The 23,197-nt window shown below is 37.3% G+C and overlaps 1 protein-coding gene across 1 annotated transcript in view; it reads right to left on the bottom strand.

Annotated features, from left to right (window-relative positions):
- REV3L (REV3 like, DNA directed polymerase zeta catalytic subunit) overlaps nucleotides 1-23,197 on the bottom strand; it is a 128,505-nt gene that overhangs the window by 62,910 nt on the left and 42,398 nt on the right. Inside the window, exons 2-5 of the mRNA XM_050895192.1 lie at nucleotides 17,129-17,318; nucleotides 14,077-14,151; nucleotides 12,493-12,653; nucleotides 8,226-8,322 (exon numbers count right to left, since the gene is read on the bottom strand). Of these exons, the coding sequence (XP_050751149.1) occupies nucleotides 8,226-8,322; nucleotides 12,493-12,653; nucleotides 14,077-14,151; nucleotides 17,129-17,318 (523 nt within the window). The remainder of the gene's footprint in view (nucleotides 1-8,225; nucleotides 8,323-12,492; nucleotides 12,654-14,076; nucleotides 14,152-17,128; nucleotides 17,319-23,197) is intronic.

Raw genomic sequence — 23,197 nt, 5'->3', positions numbered from 1 at the left:
GTATTACTAGTTCAAATGCTCAGCTGATGCACAACTTGACTTCTGGGGTAAGAAAGAAATATTCCCCTACGTAAGGCTGACAGGGTTTACTGTGAGAACCTCAGCCTCTCTATAGCAGACTCAGCTCATCTTTCCTCTCCTCCTTTATCACATTATAATAGTGGAATTTTTATTAGAAAATAAAATCCTGTGTTATACATAATATGAAACTGAGAAACAAAATAGAAATCTGAGCAATTGGATTTTTAATGGAGTGAGGGATAAGAAAAAAGGAATAGGCATCCTGAAAGTCAATTTTAGAAATTGCCTGACACTTAACATTTTGAAAGCATATAGTTTAAAAGCAGAGAAAACAAAGTTTCCAGAATAATTTCTTGGCAGCCATACTTTTAAAATTTTTGATGTCGCATTTTGTGGCTGCATTAATACAGTAAATGTATTTTTCACTCTGTATGTAAATGTATGTTTCACTCATTTACAGCAAAAGAAGGCAGAGCAGGATATTTCTTTATTCTAAACATCCAAAAGTAGTCTGGCAGAAGTTGTGAAACACTTATCATGTAGAATTCATTAACGACTGTAAGATGCTATGCATTAATATACAATTACTAATCCCTCCAGTCAGCAGTACTGTTTCTGAGTTATTGTGAGAATTAAGAGAGCAGATGATAGAACTCCTAAACCAAAGCAGCTCAGCCTTTTAGCAGAAGTAGACTGCCCATGCCCTAATGCACACTTTAAGGACAATCCATTGCCATCACTTCCCTCCTTTCCCAGTCATGCCATCAGCTGAGAAGCAAGTCCATAATATGATCAAAATGCATACTTTTCATGTCATGCACTTTGGGTGCTCGTATTCATCAAAGCATTCAAACAGAGCCTGCCTGCATGGTGGGCAACAGGGACTGCAGGCAAGCTGAAACTTGCATTTTGATCACATAATAAGAAAGAACTGCAAGATCACTGGGAAACAAGAACGAGGGAGGAGGCTGCAAAAATTTTGTCTGCTCCCTTCATGAAATCAAAGCGTTTCTGGGAACAACTGAAAAGGGACCACAATACATAATGGTCATTGATATCAGAAGAGTTTCTGATTTTAATACTTTCCTTTGCTAAATGACACGTGTAAATGACCAGAAATCTGGTCAAGATCTGTCTTTGACTTGTTTGGTAGATACAACAGCAAAGCTTTGAGCTTTCTACCTTCACTAATTTCCTCTGTGAAAAAGAATCCAATTTAAAAAAAAAGGGGGGGGGGAAGAGAGAGAAAGAGAGAATATTCTTGAAAAGTTTAAGACGAAATATATTTTTAGTGTTAGCGACCTATTTCTGAAGAGTTTGACTGATGACTAAAACCATTAACCAAAACATTCGCCTCTCCTCTGACAAAAAGACAGCTTTCTACTCGTTTCCCTTTAACTAGTTAGGACATTTTGTCAAAAAAAACCATGTCTTGGTTTTCCACATCCCTATCAAGAGTGTGGTCAGTGATTTGTCTTGAGAACTGATCAATACCACAGACAGAATTGGCCAAGAGCTTTCCAAATAATCAGATTTCTTATAAGTAAGAGATTCTAATATGGATTTATCCTATAAAAATAACACTAAATTCAACATTGCTGAATTCAAAACAAACTGGAAGTTGTCACTGTAACTTAAGTCTTTTTCCATAATAATATTAATTTGAAGCATGTTCTTTGTCCACAACTCACCAAGATTCAAACAATTTGGGTGATTAGAAGAAGAAAGGCTCATTTTGCCCAACCTCTAAATCAAACAGATATAAGGAGTCTTTCTGTCAAAAACTGCAGTACTCCAATTAACATGGCATATTATTCAAATTAAAACCACTGAGCTAACAAGAGCCCTTTTTTGAAACAAATTTAGGATTTATCATCATAATTCTCATTAAAGTTTTCAGGATTAAGGCAGGGCTGGCAGTCAAAACTGCACGCTTCAAAGACTGATGTGGAGGCTAATAAAGACAATTGACACATACAATAAGATTTTCATAGGACTTGTCTTCTCAATACAACCACGTCATTAACTTGGCATTTAACATCCTTGTCAAGGTGAGTCGCTAGACACTTCCACTAGCAGAAGTCAGGGCAGTAGCACTACAAGCTTCTGCAACATCCAGGTAAGCCACAAAGGCCAAGATGACATTTGTTCCCACTTCAGGGAAAACCTCAAAGGGCATATGAAAGCAGAGCAGCTTTAAGTGGCCCTTCTAACATTTTAGTTTACTCTGATTAAAACAAAAATGTCAGGGGGAGAGGGAGGAGTACAAACTGTCCTGAAGTACAGTTATTTAACATGATTACGTGCTTCTTTGAGAACTATTTCATCTGAGTACTGTCAATAGCTTGGTCAGCTGTTAGGTTTGCTGGTTTTGCTCACCTAAAACAAATGTGCACAACACATCAGGAAAATATAGGAAGCAACTGTAGCTCCCACTCTCCCAGATCAAGCCACATTTCCTGAGCAGCTACAGTGCTGCAATTAGCAGGTGAGAAGACAGCATGAAGAAGTAAGAACATGTCCAGTCTCCTAGCTGTAGTTAGTTGAAAATATGAACTACTTCAGGTCATTAGCAGTTGTTATGCCTTGGAAGATACTCAGAAGTGGTCTGTTTGACACAGATTGCCCTATACAACGGACTAACCACCTGCTTCACATCACATGCATGTTTTGCAAAGAAAAATATAGTTTTATGTAATGTCAAAACCATGATTTGAGAATATCTGTATTAGAACAAGGTTAGAAAAGAAGACCTTACAAGTCCCAGCCAAAGCTTTTCATAGCATCTAGGTTTCATTTTGTAAAAGAGAACGTAGATAGAATTGTTCACAAGGTACAACTTGTAATACAGATATAGGAAAGGCAGGGTTAAGTGAGGTGGCATAGGAATGGAAACAACCCAGCTGCAAGAGAACAAAAGTTTACTCTCCTAAGAAGCAAGATAAATCAGGGTTGCACAACATTGAGCTGCCATGGTTAGGCTACTTGAGATACTCAGACCAATTTATTTAAAATTACCTTTTATACCTGCATACTATGCTGAAAAACTGCAATACAAATCCATCACACCTTTGTAGAAAAAGCTCCAAATAAATTATTTTGACAACAGACAGAGAGAACAGTCCTAATTTTTGAAGAAGGTAAAAGTTTGTTGGCACTATCCAGTGGCATAATAATAATAATAATAATGAAACCTGTGCTCAAAGAAAGTACCAAGGTTTGTTTCCTCAGATGCTGAGGCAACGAATTAAAGCAACAGTGGACATACAATTAAAAAAGTGCCCACTATATACAGTTAGCTAGATCAAAGTCCCTTAAAAACCTTGAAGAATGGACATCAAGGTCAGTACTTTAATTCACCAACATTAATGACAACCTAGGGAAACAAGTTCTGTGATGACCACATCTCAGGCATTTATAATGTTAAACTGAGGATAGTAGATAAAAAATTAACCCCACAGAAAATCTGATAAGGACTCTAAACTTTGACATAATAGTTTTCCATATTCTGTTCATGGAATAAAAAATGTCTTTGTTTGCAGGATGTTCCAGTGACTTAAATAATGTGCACATTTTATGAAGAATCAAATGGCTAAATAAAAATATGTACATCTTGACAGGCAAGAAAAGCAATTATGACAGCCACAAACCTAGTGGAAATCTGTAACATTACATAACTGCTAGACTATGCAATAGTGTTATTTGTCAGATTGCTCCATTTCCGTATGAACTAGCATTCAATAGCAAATGGCTAGGCTTTAAAAAAGTCTCTCAAAAGCATTCTACCAATCATTCTGCTTTTAACACATGTCCAAGTGGTACACTTGACTGGCAGATTATGCCAAGCCTGATGTTTACTAGAAAGTTTTCTCACTGGAACTCATGGAAGTGTTTCATCATTTATTATCAACTACTTGAGGGATAACATAAATGTGTCTTGTGAAGAACTCCTCTTGTCAAAACTGCTGGATAGCACTGCCGGGCTCAGGTGACCACTGCCTGTTTTAAGGTGGGCTTTGTAGGTTCCAGTCTGATAACACTGGCAAGTATTGTACCTAAAAGCCTTATAACATCAGGGATTCCTGGGCACTAGTGGCTTTGGACATTTGTCTACTTCATAACAGAATCACTCTAGAATTAGATTAAAAGAGCTGTCCCTGGCTTAATACAGTACGCTAATTATAGCGGCAAGTTAGTAATTCAGAGATTTGCCAGGGGCAAGACAGGAGATGGCTGGGTTAATTACTGTTCTGGAGAAGTGGCAGAGTAGCAAGGTGCTATCTAGTACTGAAGAGAGAGTTCAGTCACCAAGAAACTTTGGCATAGTTCTCCAATGTTTTTTGAAATAAGGAACCACCACTGGCATTTACTCATGCAAAACGCTGCTAATGTTACATACATAACTTTTGAATAATATTTTCATATTACCTCCAGGCATCCAGCATTGGATTTCAACCACTTGATATACTGTTTTCCAAAGTCAAGAAATGCCAAATCACTGGCACTGCTTGGTTAAACCAGAGAACTTGCAAACTGCCACTTGCAGCAAGGACTTGGCAGATACATGTTGGACTATCTCTAAAATTTATTCTCGATGCACACAAAACCAAGGATAATGAGTCTAAACAGACATCCCAATCACTAAGAATACAGGGCAGCCCTAGAAATTTTGTGGTCTCAAACAACATTTGACTGTCTTTTCCCCTTTTGCTTTTTCTTGAAAGAACAACTAACAACTTAAGTGTACAGGTGAAAGGTAGGGAAAGATTTACGAGATCTTCCTATTTAATAAAAAGGACAAGCACAGACTTAGAAGTTCAGTACTGACACATAGGAGAAATTCCAAATGCTGCTGGAAATAGCAGTCAAATGATGAAATACAGTAAGTAAAAATTGTTTGCTAAACAATTCACAAAACAATTAAACATCTCAACTTGAACTCAAGAGGACTGGATAACAAAGTGAGGGGACTGTGCTGATATTGCACATGAAACTAGAAATCAATATAGCTGTTGATATAGCTATACACAGAAACCAAGTGTTTGGAATACAGGATATACTTTGTTAAGGGAAGACAGAAATAAAGGAAGAAGGGCAGCTTTACAGATATCAAGTAATGCTGTAGACTGCAAGAATAAAAACAGTATAGAAAAAAATCTGAGTCACAATCATTTCAGGAAACAGTTACAAGGGTTTCCTTGGATAGATATCTCATATACTATCTGGGTCAGATTTACCCTCAGCAAGGTTGATCATGACAATTATGGGTTCATTAAACCAACCTAGATGTAAATTTTCAGAATTTTAAAGCAAATAAAGTAGGAAGGTAAACTGAAAGTGGGACAAACTGCAGTATGGGTTTGATTCCAAGAACACTGTTTTAAGTTGATGTCTCCCATAAATAATCCAGGAGAAATTATAACAGGCAATTAATTTCATGTAGATACAGAACAGAGTAAAATCAGGAATGGAAAAGAGTTTATGTTTGTTACTTTGCAGTGGCACATACATCCTACAGCATGTGGAAGACAGCCATGCTATAACACCCTTAATAAAATAGCTCATTTTCTAGACAAAGGAATGTTTGACACAGTACCAAATGAGAAACAGTTTCAGTTGGAGGAGATGTAAATTAGTTTCTAAATTATTAAAGCATTTTAAGAGCTGGCTGAAGGTGAAATTCCTATTGGTTATATTGTTGTGGTTTAACCCCAGCCAGCAACTAAGCACCATGCAGCTGCTTCCCCCTCCCCCAGTGGGGTGGGGAGGAGGGGAAAAAAAGTAAAACTCGTGGGTTGACATAAGAACAGTTTAATAACTAAAATAAAATACACTACTAGCTAATAATAATAATAATAATAATTGTAATGAAAAAGAATACAACAACAACAACAAAACCCCAAAACACACCCAAGAAAAGACAAGTGATGCACAACGCAATTGCTCACCACCCGCTGACCGATGCCAGAGCAGCGATCCGCCCCTCCCGGCCAACTCCCCCCTGTTTATATACTGGGCATGATGTTCCATGGTATGGAATATCCCTTTGGCTAGTTCAGGTCAGCTGCCCCGGCTATGCTCCCTCCCAGCTCCTTACACACCTACTTGCTGGCAGAGCATGGGAAACTGAAAAGTCCTTGGCTTAAGATAAGCGCTACTTAGCAACAACTAAAACATCAGAGTGTTATCAACATTATTTTCACACTAAATCCAAAACACAGCACTGTACCAGCTCCTAAGAAGAGAGTTAACTCTGTCCCAGCCAAAACCAGGACATATATAAAAAAGACTGAGGGTTGATACAAAATTCGTAGAACTGAATATAGACCAGTTTCTGGGACTGAGTTTAATTCACATCTCAATACTGCTGGCAGGAAATGCAGGAGTGTACTAATGAAATATGCTGATAAGGCAAGCTGGCAGACATACTGGATACATAACCAGATCATAGTATCATAAAACAAAAGCAGGATAACTTAGAATAATAGAAACAGGATGAAATTTAAAAATGGGATGCAAGACCCTATATGAACTTATAAGGGATTCCAAATGGAAGATTATCACTTGAAAAAAAGGAAGAGGAGGAACATCTTGTATTAATAAATCCTAAAATGTTTATAAGCCAAAGTGACATGGTAAATGAGACTGTAAAGCATATCAGGGAGAGAACTACCACTATCATTGCATACGGTGCTAGAGAGAATTTGTTTGGTATACTATGTAGTGTTCAGACTTTACATTCAAGAAAGAAATTCCTACTGGCAAAAGTAGAGAATGAATGCTAGGGAAATGGACAGGCTTGGTATTTGCCCCATTACTGCTAACATCCCACTGCTGGAACATGTGTGAGAGCTGGAGAAGGACTGGCACAAGTGAGATGCTGCACCCCTGGCTGTATACACAAAAGTACGGAAGGAGGAGGAAAGAAGGTTTGTGGATACAGCCATGAGGATGAATGCCTGCAGAGAAGACACCCTTGGCTCCTGCTATGCTGGGCTCATCCCTCTCTGGGTTTGACAGCCAGAACTGCTACTTTGCTTTCTTTTTATCTTCCTTCCCCAGATCTGTGTAAAGTAACATCAGATAATCCTGGTCTAACTTACGATTCAACCCCCTAAAGGTTAAGTAACTTGGTTTACATAACTGAGCCAACTAAAGGTTGAAACAGACTATGAAGGAAGTGTGCAGCCAAAAAGGAGAAGAAATAGCCCAAGAACAACTGGATATGAATTGACCACAAGTAAAATCACAAGACAACTATCAGATGGATGTTGTTTCAAAACCTCTTTAAAGTAGTAGTAGAATCAGAAAAACAGATGCTACCTTGCACAAGCTCAAGTTTTTGCACACTAGAAAAATCTGAATTATGGTTTAAGGCACTCACTTTCTACTGGAAAAGCAAATGCTCCCAGTACATAATGCTAGCAAGCAGCGTGGCATATTGAGCCTGATAAGCTATTCAGAGAAGAATGACAGAAACTACCCAAAGACTGAGAAGACTACTAGATGACAGAGTATTTACAGGACCTGTCAAACATTAGAAAGTAGCTTAAAGAATGAACTTGCTATGGGTAAACTATAGAAATCGAGGTAGCACCAGATACTGTCTGTTTCTCTCCCCCTCGGCCCAAAAAACCCCAACATCCCAGATATATTCCTTTTCTTATAGAAGTAAAGCTATTACAAATTACAAGCTGTAGACTAGGAAATGTCTAGAAAAAAGGAAGAGCATGGGAGACAGACATGAAAATTCTAAGCTGAGATTCTTATGTAGCTACTATTTGAAATGGACAAATTGGAATACTCTGACAGCACACTATTCATGTTAGTTAAGGGTGATTACAAAACCAGTATCTGTGAACTGATGTATAAGTATTCTCTATAAATATTAAACTTGCTTAGCTTTTCATCAGAAGCAGCAGCTAGAAACATATCTTCCAAAAACCAGAAAGTGGAATTTGCCACATATATTCCTATTGTTATCTCCCAGTTAGATTTTTACAACCATATACCAGAAAGTGTCAAATGACCAAAACTATACAAAGAAACTAAATAACGATCATCTGTGTCACATTAGCACTTCTTTTTTTTTGAACATATAAAACATTTAAGGGTCCTTTAAATGAGAGCCTGGAACCCTGTAGTATATACAAATTGACGTATATAAGAAAATACAGCAAACAAAAAAAATTTGGCATGCTGACCTTGGTATTTCATCTTCTTCCCATTCAATGAAAGATACGCTGTTTGAATTTTCTGGCAAATGAATTCTATGATGCTTACTTACACCTGATGTATCACCTAGAAAGAAAAATAGAATGAGAAATGAATTCATTTATGTGGCAATATTTTTTACACATATCATTATATAATTCCATTTATTATTTAATACTACCAGTCCAAATGCTGCTAAAGAATAAATAGCACTGCACAATATCATCTTCAAAAAGTAACTATGCTATCATTTAAATGATTTAACTTTCTTTCTAACATGTAGATACATGTAAAAAGAAAAATATATCCTCAACACACTGACATTATTAGAATTACATTTGCTGTGTTCTAGTCCTATCTTAACCTAAATTCAATCTTTTCCTATTTCCGCGAGTTTCAAAGTAAATCATGCAGTCTGATGTAAACTTCAGAATTCCCAAGTGTCTGGGTCCTCAGGTCAGATCCCAATGGAAATTAGAAGCCAAAGAAAACACTAAATTCTGCTTCACACTTTTTGTCTTTCTTATCTGTGAGCTGCAAGAGAATACACAATATATTCCAGATGCAGTGGCAGTAGCAGTAAGCAGAAACCTGCAATGAAGGCAGATGTTGTCTGACCTACAAATAAAGAAAACATCGTGTAAGTTTGCTCAGAGATCTCAGTGTAAGGAAGCGTGCTCCAAAGTCATGCTGGAGAAGTCCCCTGTGAAGATTTACTGCCTCCCTTGTGGTCTCCTCCTGAACCTTCACTCTTCAGAGGAAGGAAAGACAATATGCACAGGATGTGGCACAAGAAAGGAAAAAAGCCCAGGAATGAAGTTGGGGGGGGCAGGCAGAATGGGAGAAGACCTTGAAAATTAGTCAGTCTCCCACTTCAAGGTTCAAGCTGGTCTTTCACGTAGAATTTTCTCAGCTATGTTGGTGTCACACACCAGCAGCTTTTTCTGTATTAAATTTACCTTTCAGCAATAGCAAACACTTTTCCATTTGTTAAAGATACATTAATTGAACAATTCAATTGTCAGAGGCCTTCAATAAATAAATATTTATTACGACATGTATTTTTATTCTATAATTTTAAAGTAAATTTCATAACAGAGTCCTGCCAATGTGAATTCCACTACTTGGAATAGCAGGGATAGGGATATCTCATGTAGCAAAAAGCCCTGAATAATATAGTTACTACAGAAGCAACTGGGAGACACCATGCCAAAAGTGCCTTAGAAGCTACAAGTAGAAGCAACCAAAATCCAGCAGGCTCAATTAAATATGTTCCAGACTAACCTTACTGCACCCAGACTAGTTCCTGCAAACCCTGCCCCTACATCAGACTCCCAAGTGCACTGACACAGCATACAGACACTAAACTCACATGGGAAACGTGGCACTCAACTGTGGTGAAAAGACGTGCTTGTGTTTATACAGGAGCTAGCTCACATTCAGCCACACCTGCACTAAGATGGTCTACGCACTGCAATGCCTAAGCAGGTGATTCCAGAAAGACAACACAAAATATCCGACCCCGTTTGCACAGACCCAGCTCAAACCTAGCGTAGCTTAGTGTCTGTGCTGTTCAAAAGTGACGATTTGCCCCTTGGCAGAGCTGGTCGAGGAGGAAACACAGCCATGTTTTTACTGTCTGGCATATCAGCTAATTCTCCGTATTAAAATGCAAGCTGACTATGCATGGAAACATCTCGTGTTATTTTTCATCTGCAACTTGATTATTCTGAGTTGACAAAATGGGACTGAATAGTTCTATATTTTAAAGGAAAATACATCACAGCCTCTATGCAAGATTATAGGCCAACTGGTAAAATATATACTATTATTTTTACAAATCACATGCATTTCAAATGCCACACCAGAGCCGTTTCAGTGCATTACCCCCTTTCTTCTTCCCTATGAACCCTACTTTCAAATACTTCTAAAAATCGAGGCTCAAATTCCTGTATCAGTTTGTTTCTTCAGTAAAGTTACTCATAGGAATAGAGATTTAAGGACTCTCAAGATTCACCTTTTCTTGACATGAAGACCTTTAAAGACAGTAGCAGTGACACATCAAGGTCTTTCAGAGTCATATTACAGAAGATTCAACTACTGAAAATAAAAGTTTTGTAATAGTTTTAGTGGCACATGGTGCACAAATGAATTTGCAGCCTTCTTCCTCACTATGCATAAAGAGAAGAACTTGAAAAAAAGAACTCCTGCATCTTCTGGATACAGGCTGATGAAGGCAGAGTATTCCTGCTACTACAAATTTGCCTGCTGACCTCTCCCAGCCTTCAAAACAATCTACTTAGCTCAGTGAGAAAAATACCACTGGAAACAGGCTCCTGAGGCTGCTTACTTACATTTAGGAACAGATCTATTATTGAATTTTCTATTCCTTGCCAGACCGATTTCTATATCATCATCTGCAAGGGAAGAAAGTAAGTGTTTGCTGCCCATCTTCAGGCGAAGGCTTTTACTGCCATCTAAGAAACAATGTTCAGCCTGGCCTGCACAGCACAAACTACACTTGACTAAAATGAATGCAAACCCCCGAGACACAGAAGCTGTGGAACAGGCAGGTAAGTCTGTCAGTCATAAGCAGAGGCTGTGCCTTCTACACCACTCCAGGTCTGAGCTTAGAAAGGATGGCGCTTCTCAGGGCTGCTGTGCAAGGACTGGCCTCTTGACAGCATCGCTTCTATAAGGTTGTACCAGGGACAAACCATTTGTCGCTCAGCTGCTGTGCTAAGAGTAGTAGATAGCCATCCGGCGCCTGGGGACTGCAACAGACTGAGGCAGGCTACTTATACATGTGTGATGTGGAGCCACGCAAAGCGGTATGAATCTTGCTAGGAGCACTGCTGCCATTATCTGATCAAGCCAGGACAAGGTAGTCTGTCGTTTTCTTGCTTGCTCCAATATCCTATTTGATTCTCCCCTACCCGAATAGTTAAAGTCCACTGGTCTCAGCCCATGCTCCTCTTTCACCCTCTTCTTCCCATTCAAGACCTAGGTCTCTCATCCTTAAATAAATGATGAAGGAGAATATAAATAGCCTATGTCTTTCATCTATCATCTGCAAGAGAGAGGGAAAAGAGCTATGGAAAAAGAATGGGAGCAACTATTCAATACAATCCCATTGCACGTCTCCAGAAGGCCACTTTGGACATCTGGAAGACTAAAGGTACCTGACTATACTTCCTCAGGACTGAAGATCCTGAAGATGCTCTGTCCGTGGCTGAGCTTTTGTCTTCCTACAGTTTTGACACCAGCAAAAAGTGTGGCCTATTGTTGAGTACGAAAAGAGTATTTGTCTTTAGATGAGAATCAGTTATGAAACCCCATGTGCTAAATCTATTGCTGTCTGAATACACATGCATAAAAATAATGAGACAAAACTAAAGTCAGCACGATTCTTACTTGCTGTTTTTACAGAAAGATACTTTACCATTCTTTTCAACTCTTGCTTTAGCTGTAGGAACAATTATGATTTAAGTAAACAATACTTATTTTTCTAAATGTTAAGTACCAAAGACATTATAGTTTTCCTGCTGTTATCTCCCCTTTACATGGAAGCATTTAGATAACATCATGGATGTTCCTGCCAAACTTCATTTTTATCTAAGTGTGTACATTCAAAATGCCAAACTAATTTTTTAAAACAAAAATTTAAAATACCTCCTTTGCGCTCAGACATTTATGTTTCAAATTTCACCTTAGAGCAAATGATCTTAGTACAAACACAAGCGTTTTAATTAAAAACGTTATTTGTCAGCAGAGCATAATGATTAGCCATAATTTTGTGAAGACACTACCACAGCAAAAAAACGAATTATAATTGATATAGGGATCAAAAACAAACATCAAAAAATTAAAGCAACAGTATTAGTATGCCATCCTTCACATAAATTCTTCAACTAAATATCAACTGTTTTTAATCTTCGGACTTGAAAAGAGGTGTAGTCATCTTGTGAAAACGGTCACAGCTGCACTGCTGACAGAACACATGTTTCTTGATATATAGCATCTCATTTCAGGAAGCAGACTCTTCCTCAATCCCAATACACAGGCACAAAAAGGAAAAATGATAGAAAGCTACACACAGACTTTGTTTTGACACAGAAAGCAAACTGTAGGGAAACAACACAATAGCCATTCAGCCACAAACTACAGCAAAAGTCTGACAGCTAGTGACATTTTGTTCAAAATGGTAGTTTTAGGCCTTCAAAACAATTATTTGGTCTTAAGAAATAAACACCTTACTTTTTCTCCTTGCCTTTCTGAATTTGACAGCAGCCAGGTTTATTAAATTCATTCCATATAAGTTGTAGTCTATAAAGAGTTGAAGGAGGTAGGGAATATGGGCTTCATGAGGCTGGTAAGATTTGTTCATTATGGCTCCACCTTGCAGAAGCTCACATACTCTAAAATTAAAGACAAATTAGGACATAAACCAAAAATTATTCTAGTACAACAATATTGATATTTGATTTTATCAAAATACAAAATACTTAAACTTCTTAAATTTTGCCTTAGTTGTATTTTTAACTTACGAATTTTGTTTTCACAATAACAGACCCACAAAAATGATCTCTGCTAATAATGATTCAGGATTTGGGTGTTAATTACAAAGGAGCTGTGAATCCTCCAGCTTAAAAAAAAAAAAATCTCTGGAAAAACATCATACCATGCACTATTCCTGCAACTGATCCAAAGCCACTATAGCCCATGGAAATCTTTCTACAGAATAACTGTAGCAACTGTGTGCCTACACACCAGTAATAACTTTCAAAGTCTCTCTAGTTCTCCTTGACATATATATGAATATGTCCTGCATGGTTTTAAAGTTACATACTGTATACACAGAAACAGTATTTTAAACAACTTCCTAGAAGCATGACAAATCTGCTCTTTTAAACATTGACACATTAGAAAATAACTGCAGGTATTTGGATAATTATAAATTGGTGTGATAAATTTATCTCAAAGTAACAGGATATATCTATAAAACAAAGAAAAGCACTAAGCATTTCTAAATGCAACAAACTGGGTTAAAAAAATAAAGTTTTATATAGAAAAATTAAAGGAATAATTTAAGTGAAGTGTCAGTCCTTATTTGGATAGGAGTAATTCAAACATGAGAAGCTCCGAAGTTTGAAACAACTGTCATGTCATACATACATATAGATTACATTAAGACAGAAATTTTAAATCGTGCAAAATTTTCCTAGCCTAGAACAAAACCCAGACAATCCTATCTTACGATCATGTATTAGATCTTTAAAAAAAAAACCAGTTACAATAGGTAATACTACACACTCAAGGGATTTCAGTTTATGCTGAATTTACTGCAACTACTGTGACAGTAAGATTGAGATCAACTGTGCTTTCATTTAACAGAATGTTACTCTATTGAGAAAGAGAAAAACTGTCTAATAACAAGAACTATTCAGTTTTCCAAGTATATTTTAAATTTAATAACAGGTGCTGGAATTTAAAAACTCCCAAAATCTACTTTATAATATACGAAAGAATACTACATTGTTTTCCTTAAGAGTTACAGGAAAAGTAACCTGATGCAAATTTGTTCAAGTGTTCAAGAATTACAGTTAATACAAGACAACTAAAGGCAAGTATATTTTGGTCTTGCTTTCCTAACATGCTACTGCTCTAAAAAGATTATTGGTGTGCTTAAAATTAGCAATTTTCTTATGTGTTTTGGAAAATTTGGACAATAATTTTTTTGCTTTTATTTTGTTAAGATGTAGGTGAATCGTGCTTCAAAATTGACTTTTTAATTCAAGATATAAGGAAATCAGCCAGAACTTCGTATCGCCACATCCTTACCTTTTTACCATTGCAGGATTGTAAAGATAAATCTTCATAAACTGTCTCTCCTTTTCATGGTAACCATAAAAAGGCCTGGAGAGGAAGAAGTAAAAGCAAGAAGCTAGCCAGTTATGCTGTGGCATTTATTTAACCGCATTTTACCATAAAGAGTATTAAAATCCAGGGGAAAAAAAAATTAGAAGATAAACTGCATATCCAGGAGAATGAAAACTCCCATGTGTCAGGCCAAAGGCAAGCACTATGTTACTATATAAAGATAAAAAGAATAGGCCCTATGCATGTCAAAGTATCTAAGAAAAAAAAAAATCAGAAGGCACTTCTGGCTTAACGTTGTTTCTCACTTTCCCCACATGTAAACACCCTGATGGCACATCATCATAATAGTACTTTTAATAAATTTATTAGTGCTGGACTGCTTTAAAAACAGCTTTCAGCCTTTCTGATAAATGCTGTAACAAAGTCCTTAAGGACATTAATTCTGCAGATCAGGTGTAAATGAGTAAATACTGGATGTGTAATATAATAACTGAGCGATGAAAAAAGCTTAGAAGAGTGAATAGCTGCCCCTTTTCAGTGATTACTAATCATCTTGTGCACTAAATGAGGCATGAATCCTGAAGAAAATAGGATTTGAGAATGCAATTAAAGAATACATAGCATAATGAATATGTCAAGACTAAACTGAGGTTGAACAGGCAGCATTAATTCTGGTATTACTTGACTGAATTACTGGCTTTTCAGCATCTAGGATTCTAATCTAATCTAACATGCTTGTAAAACAGCATGTTAAGGAAACAGGCCATAATTCAACACATTGGGTGAATGCAAGAAGTCTACAGTTTGCAGTAATCACAACCAAAGTCAACAGAAATTCAGGAAACCATGCATTTAAATGTCACCTCTACAAAATAAAATAAATCTCTTTATCAAAAATATTATAAAAAATGCAACTGGGATGCTTACCTGCTAAGTCAAAAAAAAGAAGTTCAGTAGTAAGAGGGCTTTCAGTCCTAAATTAAATGCAAACTCAGCAGAACTGCACAACTACAACATTAATACTGCTATCCTTAATATGGTTAAATACGCACACATTTAATATCTCGAAAAGACAGAGACTGAACTGTTTAAAAAAAATGTTTATGATGTTCAAACTGAGCTAAGTTGAAACAACAAACTTAAAGCTGTTAGGCTGAAAAGGAGGAGATCAGATCTTGTATTATGAATCAATCGCTTTCTTATAGAGAAAGTATAAACCTAATGACAGGTTATATACATTGAGTTACAATGACTTAATGTGCTGTAGGCATGTAAATTAAAAGCTACTTTAAAAAGAAGTCAGCACTTGCATGGCAAGTGATCCATACTCACATTGACATGGCAGCAGGGAGAGCAAGATTTGCAACACTTTCAAGGTTAGCTATGAACACCTACTTTAACTTCACAATGCACAAGGACAGCATATTTCGCCTCTTTTTTATTCCTGGACCTCCACTATGTTTGGAAGTTAATGCAACAAAAATTTTACATTAAACTTATAAAGGTTTAGCAAACACCTTTATTACGTAACAATTTTCCTGCTAATGCAGGAGAGAAGGGATAAGATAATCTCCAAAATTTAAAGAAAAATATAGGTTTCTCACCACAGAGACACTATAATATCTATGAGCAGAATCTGACTCAGGTCGGAACAGGAGAAAACAAACAGATTTGTGTGACTACGTAAGTATGTCTATCTACCCAGGTAAAGATGAAGATGTACTACAATTTCTGTTAGGTGCTTCCCATTAGCCTCTTATGCAAGCAAATAAAATACCTGAAACACTCTTTCCTATGCTTCTTTGAGGCAATGAGCATCTATCTTTCAGTAATGACTGTTTTGAAGCTCTAAGGCAAGAGAGGTTAAAGAGAGGCAGGTTCTCCTAATCTCTGTCTGTTGTTTTCTCACTGATTCGAGGAAAGATTGTCTTCAGCAGTTTACTCTGCCCAGCTTTCACTGTTGAGATAAACAGCTATACTACAATTCACTTAGGTCTCACAAAAAGAACAAAAATAAGAAATTTGGTGGGTTACCTTCCTCGTTAATGCAAAAACACATCAGAAAGTTCTGATTAAAAACGAAAAGAAGTTATTGCAGCCACTTTACTAGCAATATCTAGAAGATACCACTAAAACTGGCTGGGAACAGAAAGATTATCTTCCTAAACTTAACAGTTATAAAGAACATGTTTCAAAAGTGCCTGAAAAAAAAAAAGTAAAAGATAGTGCTGCACAGTACTGAAAATTAGCATTTACATTGTTTTGAACATGAAAAATTCAATGCATGTATAAAATAACTGCGTTCCTCCAGGACAGCTGCCTATTATTCACTATGATTTGACATATTTGTCAGTCCTTGGTTATGCAAGTTAAATAAAAATTGATTAAGAGAATCCTTAAAATGTTAACATTCCATAATAGCATATAGTTCCAGCAGTAGTAGAAAGCTACACCAAATAAAACACGACAGTCAGCTTGACAGATAAGTAAATTAATGTTTAAGAGCCTCCACTTCATGGCCCATGCTGCTGGGAGAATCAGATGGATAAACATGACCTGACAGTCCCTGTGATGTGCTTCCTAAAGGGGCCATCTTAGATGAACAAAGAAAAGGAAACCTAGAGTCAGGCTCCTGCAAGACATGCCTGGTCACAGGGAACCTAGAATAACCCATACAGGTATAAAATGCTGGCTGGAAAGTACTGCTGTAATAGCAGAGACAGAAAAAGCTAAAAGGAGTAGATTTGGAGAAATGATAGACACTAGGATCCAAGTTTAGAAAAAAAATGGTTGTGTCAAGTGTTTGGGGGAAAACCTGTTGATTACGTTAAAGTCAAAGCAAGTGAGAAGAGTTATTTAGTAGTTGTACAGGCCTGTGTGAAGATACACATGGGGGAAAAGAAAAAGGAAAAGCATTGCAGTCACCCAAGTCCATAGTAAGTGCTTCTCTGTAGTACAACTGCAAAAATAATTTCAAAACAAATAACCAAAAATCCTAACAGGTCATACTTACATTCCAGATACTAATGACACTTTGAAAACATGTTGAATAGTAGAAGACGGGTTGCCTAAAGCCACATTAAGTGCTCTGTCAATGCTGAACGCCACTTGACGAAGATAGTATTCTGGATGCTGTCCAAAACCATCATATGGTACATAGAGGTAAGGAAAGATACCATGTAAGTGGAGACAAGTCTTCTGACCTAAAAGGAAAAGGTAAACATTTATTTTCTAATGAATACATTTTTTTCTTCTTTTAAGTAGTCCCTAAGTTTGAATTTTTTCAGGTTATTTTCAGGTTCTGCAGACAGAATGAATTTATGAAACAAGTTCAGGTGTATTCAAACAGAAGTTACCAATTTAGAGCAGTTCTCACATTTGATTCATTGACAAAAGCAGCACAGAACAGATGTGGTTACATGACATACACAGGATTACACTTGCATAACAGCAGAATTCGCCACTAACAATTTTCTTTGTAGTAATAACACAACACCTCTCTCAGAATAATTTTGCATACTGAGTCAGTGTTGGATGGGTAATGGTTTCTCAGCCTTTGTGAAAATTTTGCAGTATCAAAGTTCTTCCCATTCCTCACTGGGATGAGCACACAACCTCTCAGAAATTAAAAAGAACATCCAGAGCATCTACGAGGCCATTCAATATTCTAGTTATTAAGGCATAAGTTGGGATATGGAAAAAAACCAGGTGATTTTCAACTTTTAAAATCTGTGGATCCCTGAGAGGTCTCTACTGCATACGCAGATCTCCAGCCTTCTAACAACACGCTTACTTCTCAGCATTAGCTTTTGTGAGTCTGCAATAACAGCAGAATGAAAGAACACACCATGAAAACCACTGTGCTAGACCACAGCTTGAGCTTCTGCTTCAGACAAGGCAGTACAGTGATGTGGACCAGGATCTCCCAAACCTACCATGTTTTTTGGGGGGCTAGTCTCAACTGTAATGCGTGTTCTCTGTTCTTTCCTCACTACAATATAACAGAGCATGCATTCACTGCTGAAACGAACATCAGATCCTGCTCGCCACTCTACCAGCCCCCAAAATCATTCATGACTTCTCACAGGTCAATGAAAAAGTTTCACAGAAAAATACTATAAGCATATGTCACTAATTAACCCCCACCGTAATGACAGGCAAAGTATATCATCTTGCATTTTGTTTGGATAAACTCCCTGCATGAAGATAGCAAAACAGTATCTAAAGGCAGTGCTTTCATCAATGAGGAGATAAATATTACAGACAAAGAGGCAGCATAACTTCATTGGTCCACAAGACCAATGAAGACTTCCAAAAGTCCATTCTTTCAAACTGAGATTATTTTTCAGCAGGTGGACCTTGCCTGAACTATTTATACTCATTCATATCCACATCAGTGCACCATTGGCCACCCAGCGAAGACAGCTGTAAGTCCATTAAAGCGCAGGAAGAACAGAGCTTCAGAATCAGGACTGCTTGCAAATTTTTACACCTGTGAAACGCATGCCTCCAAATACCATAAACAGCATAGCATTTTTTTTACTGGGGGTCAGATGTATTGTTCTTTCTTCAAATGTTTATCAGACCTTCACATAATGTCTAGAAGTGAAAGAAATTGCTCAAAGGATGGTAGTACAAGTCCATTTTCCAAGGTGAATTTTATTCTTCCTATAAGTCACCCCCATCAAGTCTCTTCAGCAATGTTTAAATACAACCTATGTATGCATTCATAATGTTGAGGTCATCACCTATGATGAATTCTGCCCATGCTTTTGAACTATTTCAGGAGAAGAAATTTCTTATTTACGTATTATGTACTTCAAATAATAATACACTAAGAAAAAGGGGAAACTAAAGAACCAGAGGGGTTTTTTTTAATGGCAAAAATAAAGGACAGTAACAGCTTTATATGGCAGGAAAACCTCTGTCCCCCTAACATGGGAGAAGTCATTTATTAGTAGCACATGAACTGAGAGAGAGTATCGAGCTGTGCAGTGGTAGCAGACCATTTATTTTTTGTACCAAGTCACCAACAAATCTGAGTGTTTACTCACGGTTGTACTTAAGACTGATTTTGAAATAAAGGATTCCCCCCCCCCCCCCCCCGATATAATTAACAGAAAATTAATAGTTGTTTAAACCTCTGTAGTTCCTCTATTCAATTTTTTTTGTTTGTTTGTTTTGGGAGGGGTTTGGGTTTTTTTTTCAGTTGAGTTGGAGCGGTGGTGGTGGGGTTGTTGTCGGTGATGTTTTTTTTGAAATGTATGCCAGGATCACATTCAGGGAGAAATTAAAATTTATTCTTACATATAATTTGTCTGAATGCTTACTGAAGCTTTTAAAAAAATCAAGTGAACAAACCAACTCACTTCAAACTAAATTTGATACTGGAGCTACAGACTAAGAATTTCTGGCAAATATATAGGTCTATCCCCTCACGAATTTTATAAATTCAGGTGTTTGCTACCTACAACTTGTCAGTCAAAATCAGTTCTGCACTTTTTTTTTTTTAACACTAAGAGCTATGAACTCTTGTTCTTTTTGATAACACTTTAAAAAATAACTTTGCTTTAATGGTTGCCCAATTATTCTGAGTTATAGTTAATTTATGTTCCCCAGAAAACAGAATTGCAAAGCACCAGAATAAACAGAACAGGGAGACAGTCTAAACTTACTGTACTTAAATTCAGGTTCCTTTCAAGTTATGCAAGATAATTAATTAATAATGCTTTTATAGCTAGCACCTGATTACTCAAGTTAATTAAATTTAAAAAATACATCCGTTTCTACTCTAGCTATTTAACAGTTCTTGCTGAACTGAAATGACATTTTATTGTTGAATAAAAAAAAAAAACCAAACCATGTACAAAGAAAGCTTCCTTCTATTTCCTTCTGTCCCCTTCCCCTGCACTCCCCTTTATGTGCAAAAAACCCATGAAGAACACTATAGCTTTCAAGTGACCAAAGAGTCAAATTACCATCTAACTCCAGGGAAATCTTATAAAACATACACACTGAGCTGCTTTTCATTTTTGATTCTGCCAGGAAAGCAAACAAACCACTGCTGATCTAAGACTCCTATTAGGCCAGCAGCTGTCAAGTTACTTAGGTTTATACAGCTACTCACTTTGATCCTTGTTAGTATTGACTCATTTACCATGATATTCGGTTATACTGCTATTTTTATGTACACTCCACATTACTAAAAGTCTTACCCTGCTAGTGTTAAGAACAGAGTCATCTGCTTTCATCATTTAAGGAAAAGCATCAAATTGCACCAAATGTCATAGTGTTGAGTCTGAAGCCCAGACTCCAGTAATAGCAACCATGGTTTGCACTAAGCCATTACAAATTCTAGTGGATTCTTTCCACTAGAGCCACAAGGAGAAAACAGATCTACCCACTGAGGATCTCAGGCCACACAGACTCATCAATTAACATAAATTAAAAACCTGGCTTGGGATAAGCTTAAGAAGTTTTATGCTTTAAATGTGTCAATCTTACATTTCTGTTTCTTTTCAGAGATACACACAAGCAAATTTGTACCACTAGAACAGTAATGACTGCTACAGCGACCGCTTACATTGACCAGCAGATGTTACTTTTACATGGTTTCATCAGTTTCTTTACATCTGTAGAATCAATGGAAGTGGTGCTCGACAGCAGATTCTGCAGAAAAGCCATACAGTTTATACGATCGCTCTCCTCAGAATTTCCCCATGCAAAACTGGATGCCTGGAAGTGATTCCCAGAGTCTTCAGATGGGAGAGGCCACTGAAGTATTTCATGCTGTGGTCTCATCATGTACCTACTGCACACGTGCACCACAACCATTCTGTACACCAGCAGTACATACGATGTCTCTATTAAAAAATGAACACAGTTTGTACCTAAATGCTAGGACTGGTGGTGATCACAGGTTATCAGGCAGGAGGAGGCTGCTGCCGCAACAATTTCTCTGGCCCACGCTCTCTCAAAGAATGGGGTCTGCACTGGTTGAATTATCTGCAGGTCACAGATCAAGCATCCCAGTGTATGACTCAAGCAGGCTGCTGAGTAAACATACAGAAATCTAGAAGTAAAGCTGAGGCTTATTCACAAGTCTTTTTCAGGCACTGAATGAAGTGGTGAATGAAGGAACACAAAAAGTGCTGCTATAACATAGAAAAGAGGCAATAGACAAAACCTTGAGATATTATGAGATACTCAACTACCAAACTAGCTGTTTTCTCTGAAAAGAAGAAACTGCAAACTAAATGTCAATATAGATGAAAAGCCAGAATAATAATGAATCAATACTTAAAAAATAATATAAATGCAATATTTTCAGCAGTAAAGAAAGTGAGCCCACTCCCCAAACCCATACTTACAAAAGTAAGTGCCATAAATGTTACTGAAGTATTAAAACCAAATATAGCATTTTGCATACTTGAAACCCACAAGAGAGAGATTAAGAAAGCCAGCCTGCTATTTTTTTTTGAAGATGGTTGCCATATGCATTACTATTAGGAACACGTACCAAGCATAATCCTTGAGCTACTGTATCATTTAAAATATTAGAAGAAAAATCTGTAGCAACCCTAAGAGAGAAAACTTCAATATAATTAGAAGAGAACTGAAACCAGTATTATAAAGGAATGCAAAGTTGCTCAACAACTACTCAAGAAGATGCAAGAACTGACGTCTTCTGACCACCAGAATGTTCAGCCATACAGGATGATCTGGTATGGATAAAACTGAGATGCAATCTATACAGAATCACAGAATGGTTGAGGTTGGAAGGGACCTCTGGAGGTCACCTGGTCCAGCCCCCCTGCCCAAGCATATGAACACCTAATTTCACAGTACAACAAGCTAGAGAACCTGAGGATTATTATTCAAGTGTCCTCAGAGAAGTGCTTCTTCACCATGTGAAAAAATTGATTTTGCTTTAAACTTCTAAAAATTTCTTTCCGCTGAGATCAAATTGGACAAATTTCTGTACAAAAGAAAAATGTGAAAATTATTAATAAGGGACCTTACTGTATTGTCCAGTTCAGGAGTAAAGTTTGCAAACAAGTTAGACAAGGAGCACCTAAGGATTCACCACAGCTAGCACATGAAGATCTGTGTATATATTCAAGGAGAAGAAGACAGAAGTCCATCTGTTCTGGATGTAATTCCACACATACATGACTACCTGCTGGCTCATATTCCAGCAAGGGGAGAGGTCATGCAGATACTCCCTCCAGTTATCTCCTCCAGGAGACTTCCACTCTCATGGGAGGATTGTCTGAACAGAGCATGCAGATGATCCTAAACCAACGCAGTTTATAGCCGAGAATATTAAAGTACACTGGAACCTACTGAGCCTATAAGTCAATACTGAGGTCAAGGCACCCCAAAGAAACCACACACTAGGCTCTAGGATCTGTTCTACCTACAAAAAGCCAAACCCAACGTTTTCACATTAGACTGACCTAATCACAAGGCTACAGGTAAAGCTCTACAGACCTGAATTTGTACCACCACAGACAGGAATGCAAGATTTCTACAGTAAGAATAAGAGCCTGACTCCTCAGCTCAGGGGCGTTTCAGCCTCAGTATTGTTTATGCATTAGATAGGATGATTCTAAAATACAAAATCCCTGCATCTGAGATTTCTAATAATTAATGAGAGCATGTCCTACAGTTGTGACAGAGTTTTACTAACTTTATAGAAACGATACTCAAAGCCATTTAGCTCCTATCCTGTAATTCTTAATTTAGGAACTGACTATAGAACCCTCACAAACTGAAGTCAATACTGGAAACATTTTGAATAGACATCATCTCATTTAGTATTTAGAAAACAAAACCAAAATCTAGATAAATATGACTTCAGAAAACAGTTTAATGCTGGTCTACATGCAAACATATTTTGCTGTGATATTTCTGCCACAGAACAAGCTGATCCCATTATAAGGAGCTAAGCAGAGCTGTGGCGAACAACTACACGGAATCCACTCCTACATGTAAATGAACAACCAGTTTTGTTGAAGGTCTCCCTAAAACTGTTATTTTAATTACTGAACTATGATCCATTTCTCCCAGACCACTGTAA

Source organism: Gymnogyps californianus, chromosome 3 (genome assembly GCF_018139145.2).
Source record: "Gymnogyps californianus isolate 813 chromosome 3, ASM1813914v2, whole genome shotgun sequence".
NCBI classification, from domain to species: Eukaryota; Metazoa; Chordata; class Aves; order Accipitriformes; family Cathartidae; genus Gymnogyps; species Gymnogyps californianus.
The sequence above is the reverse complement of the archived record's forward strand: the minus strand, read 5'-3'. Positions and strand labels throughout refer to the sequence as shown.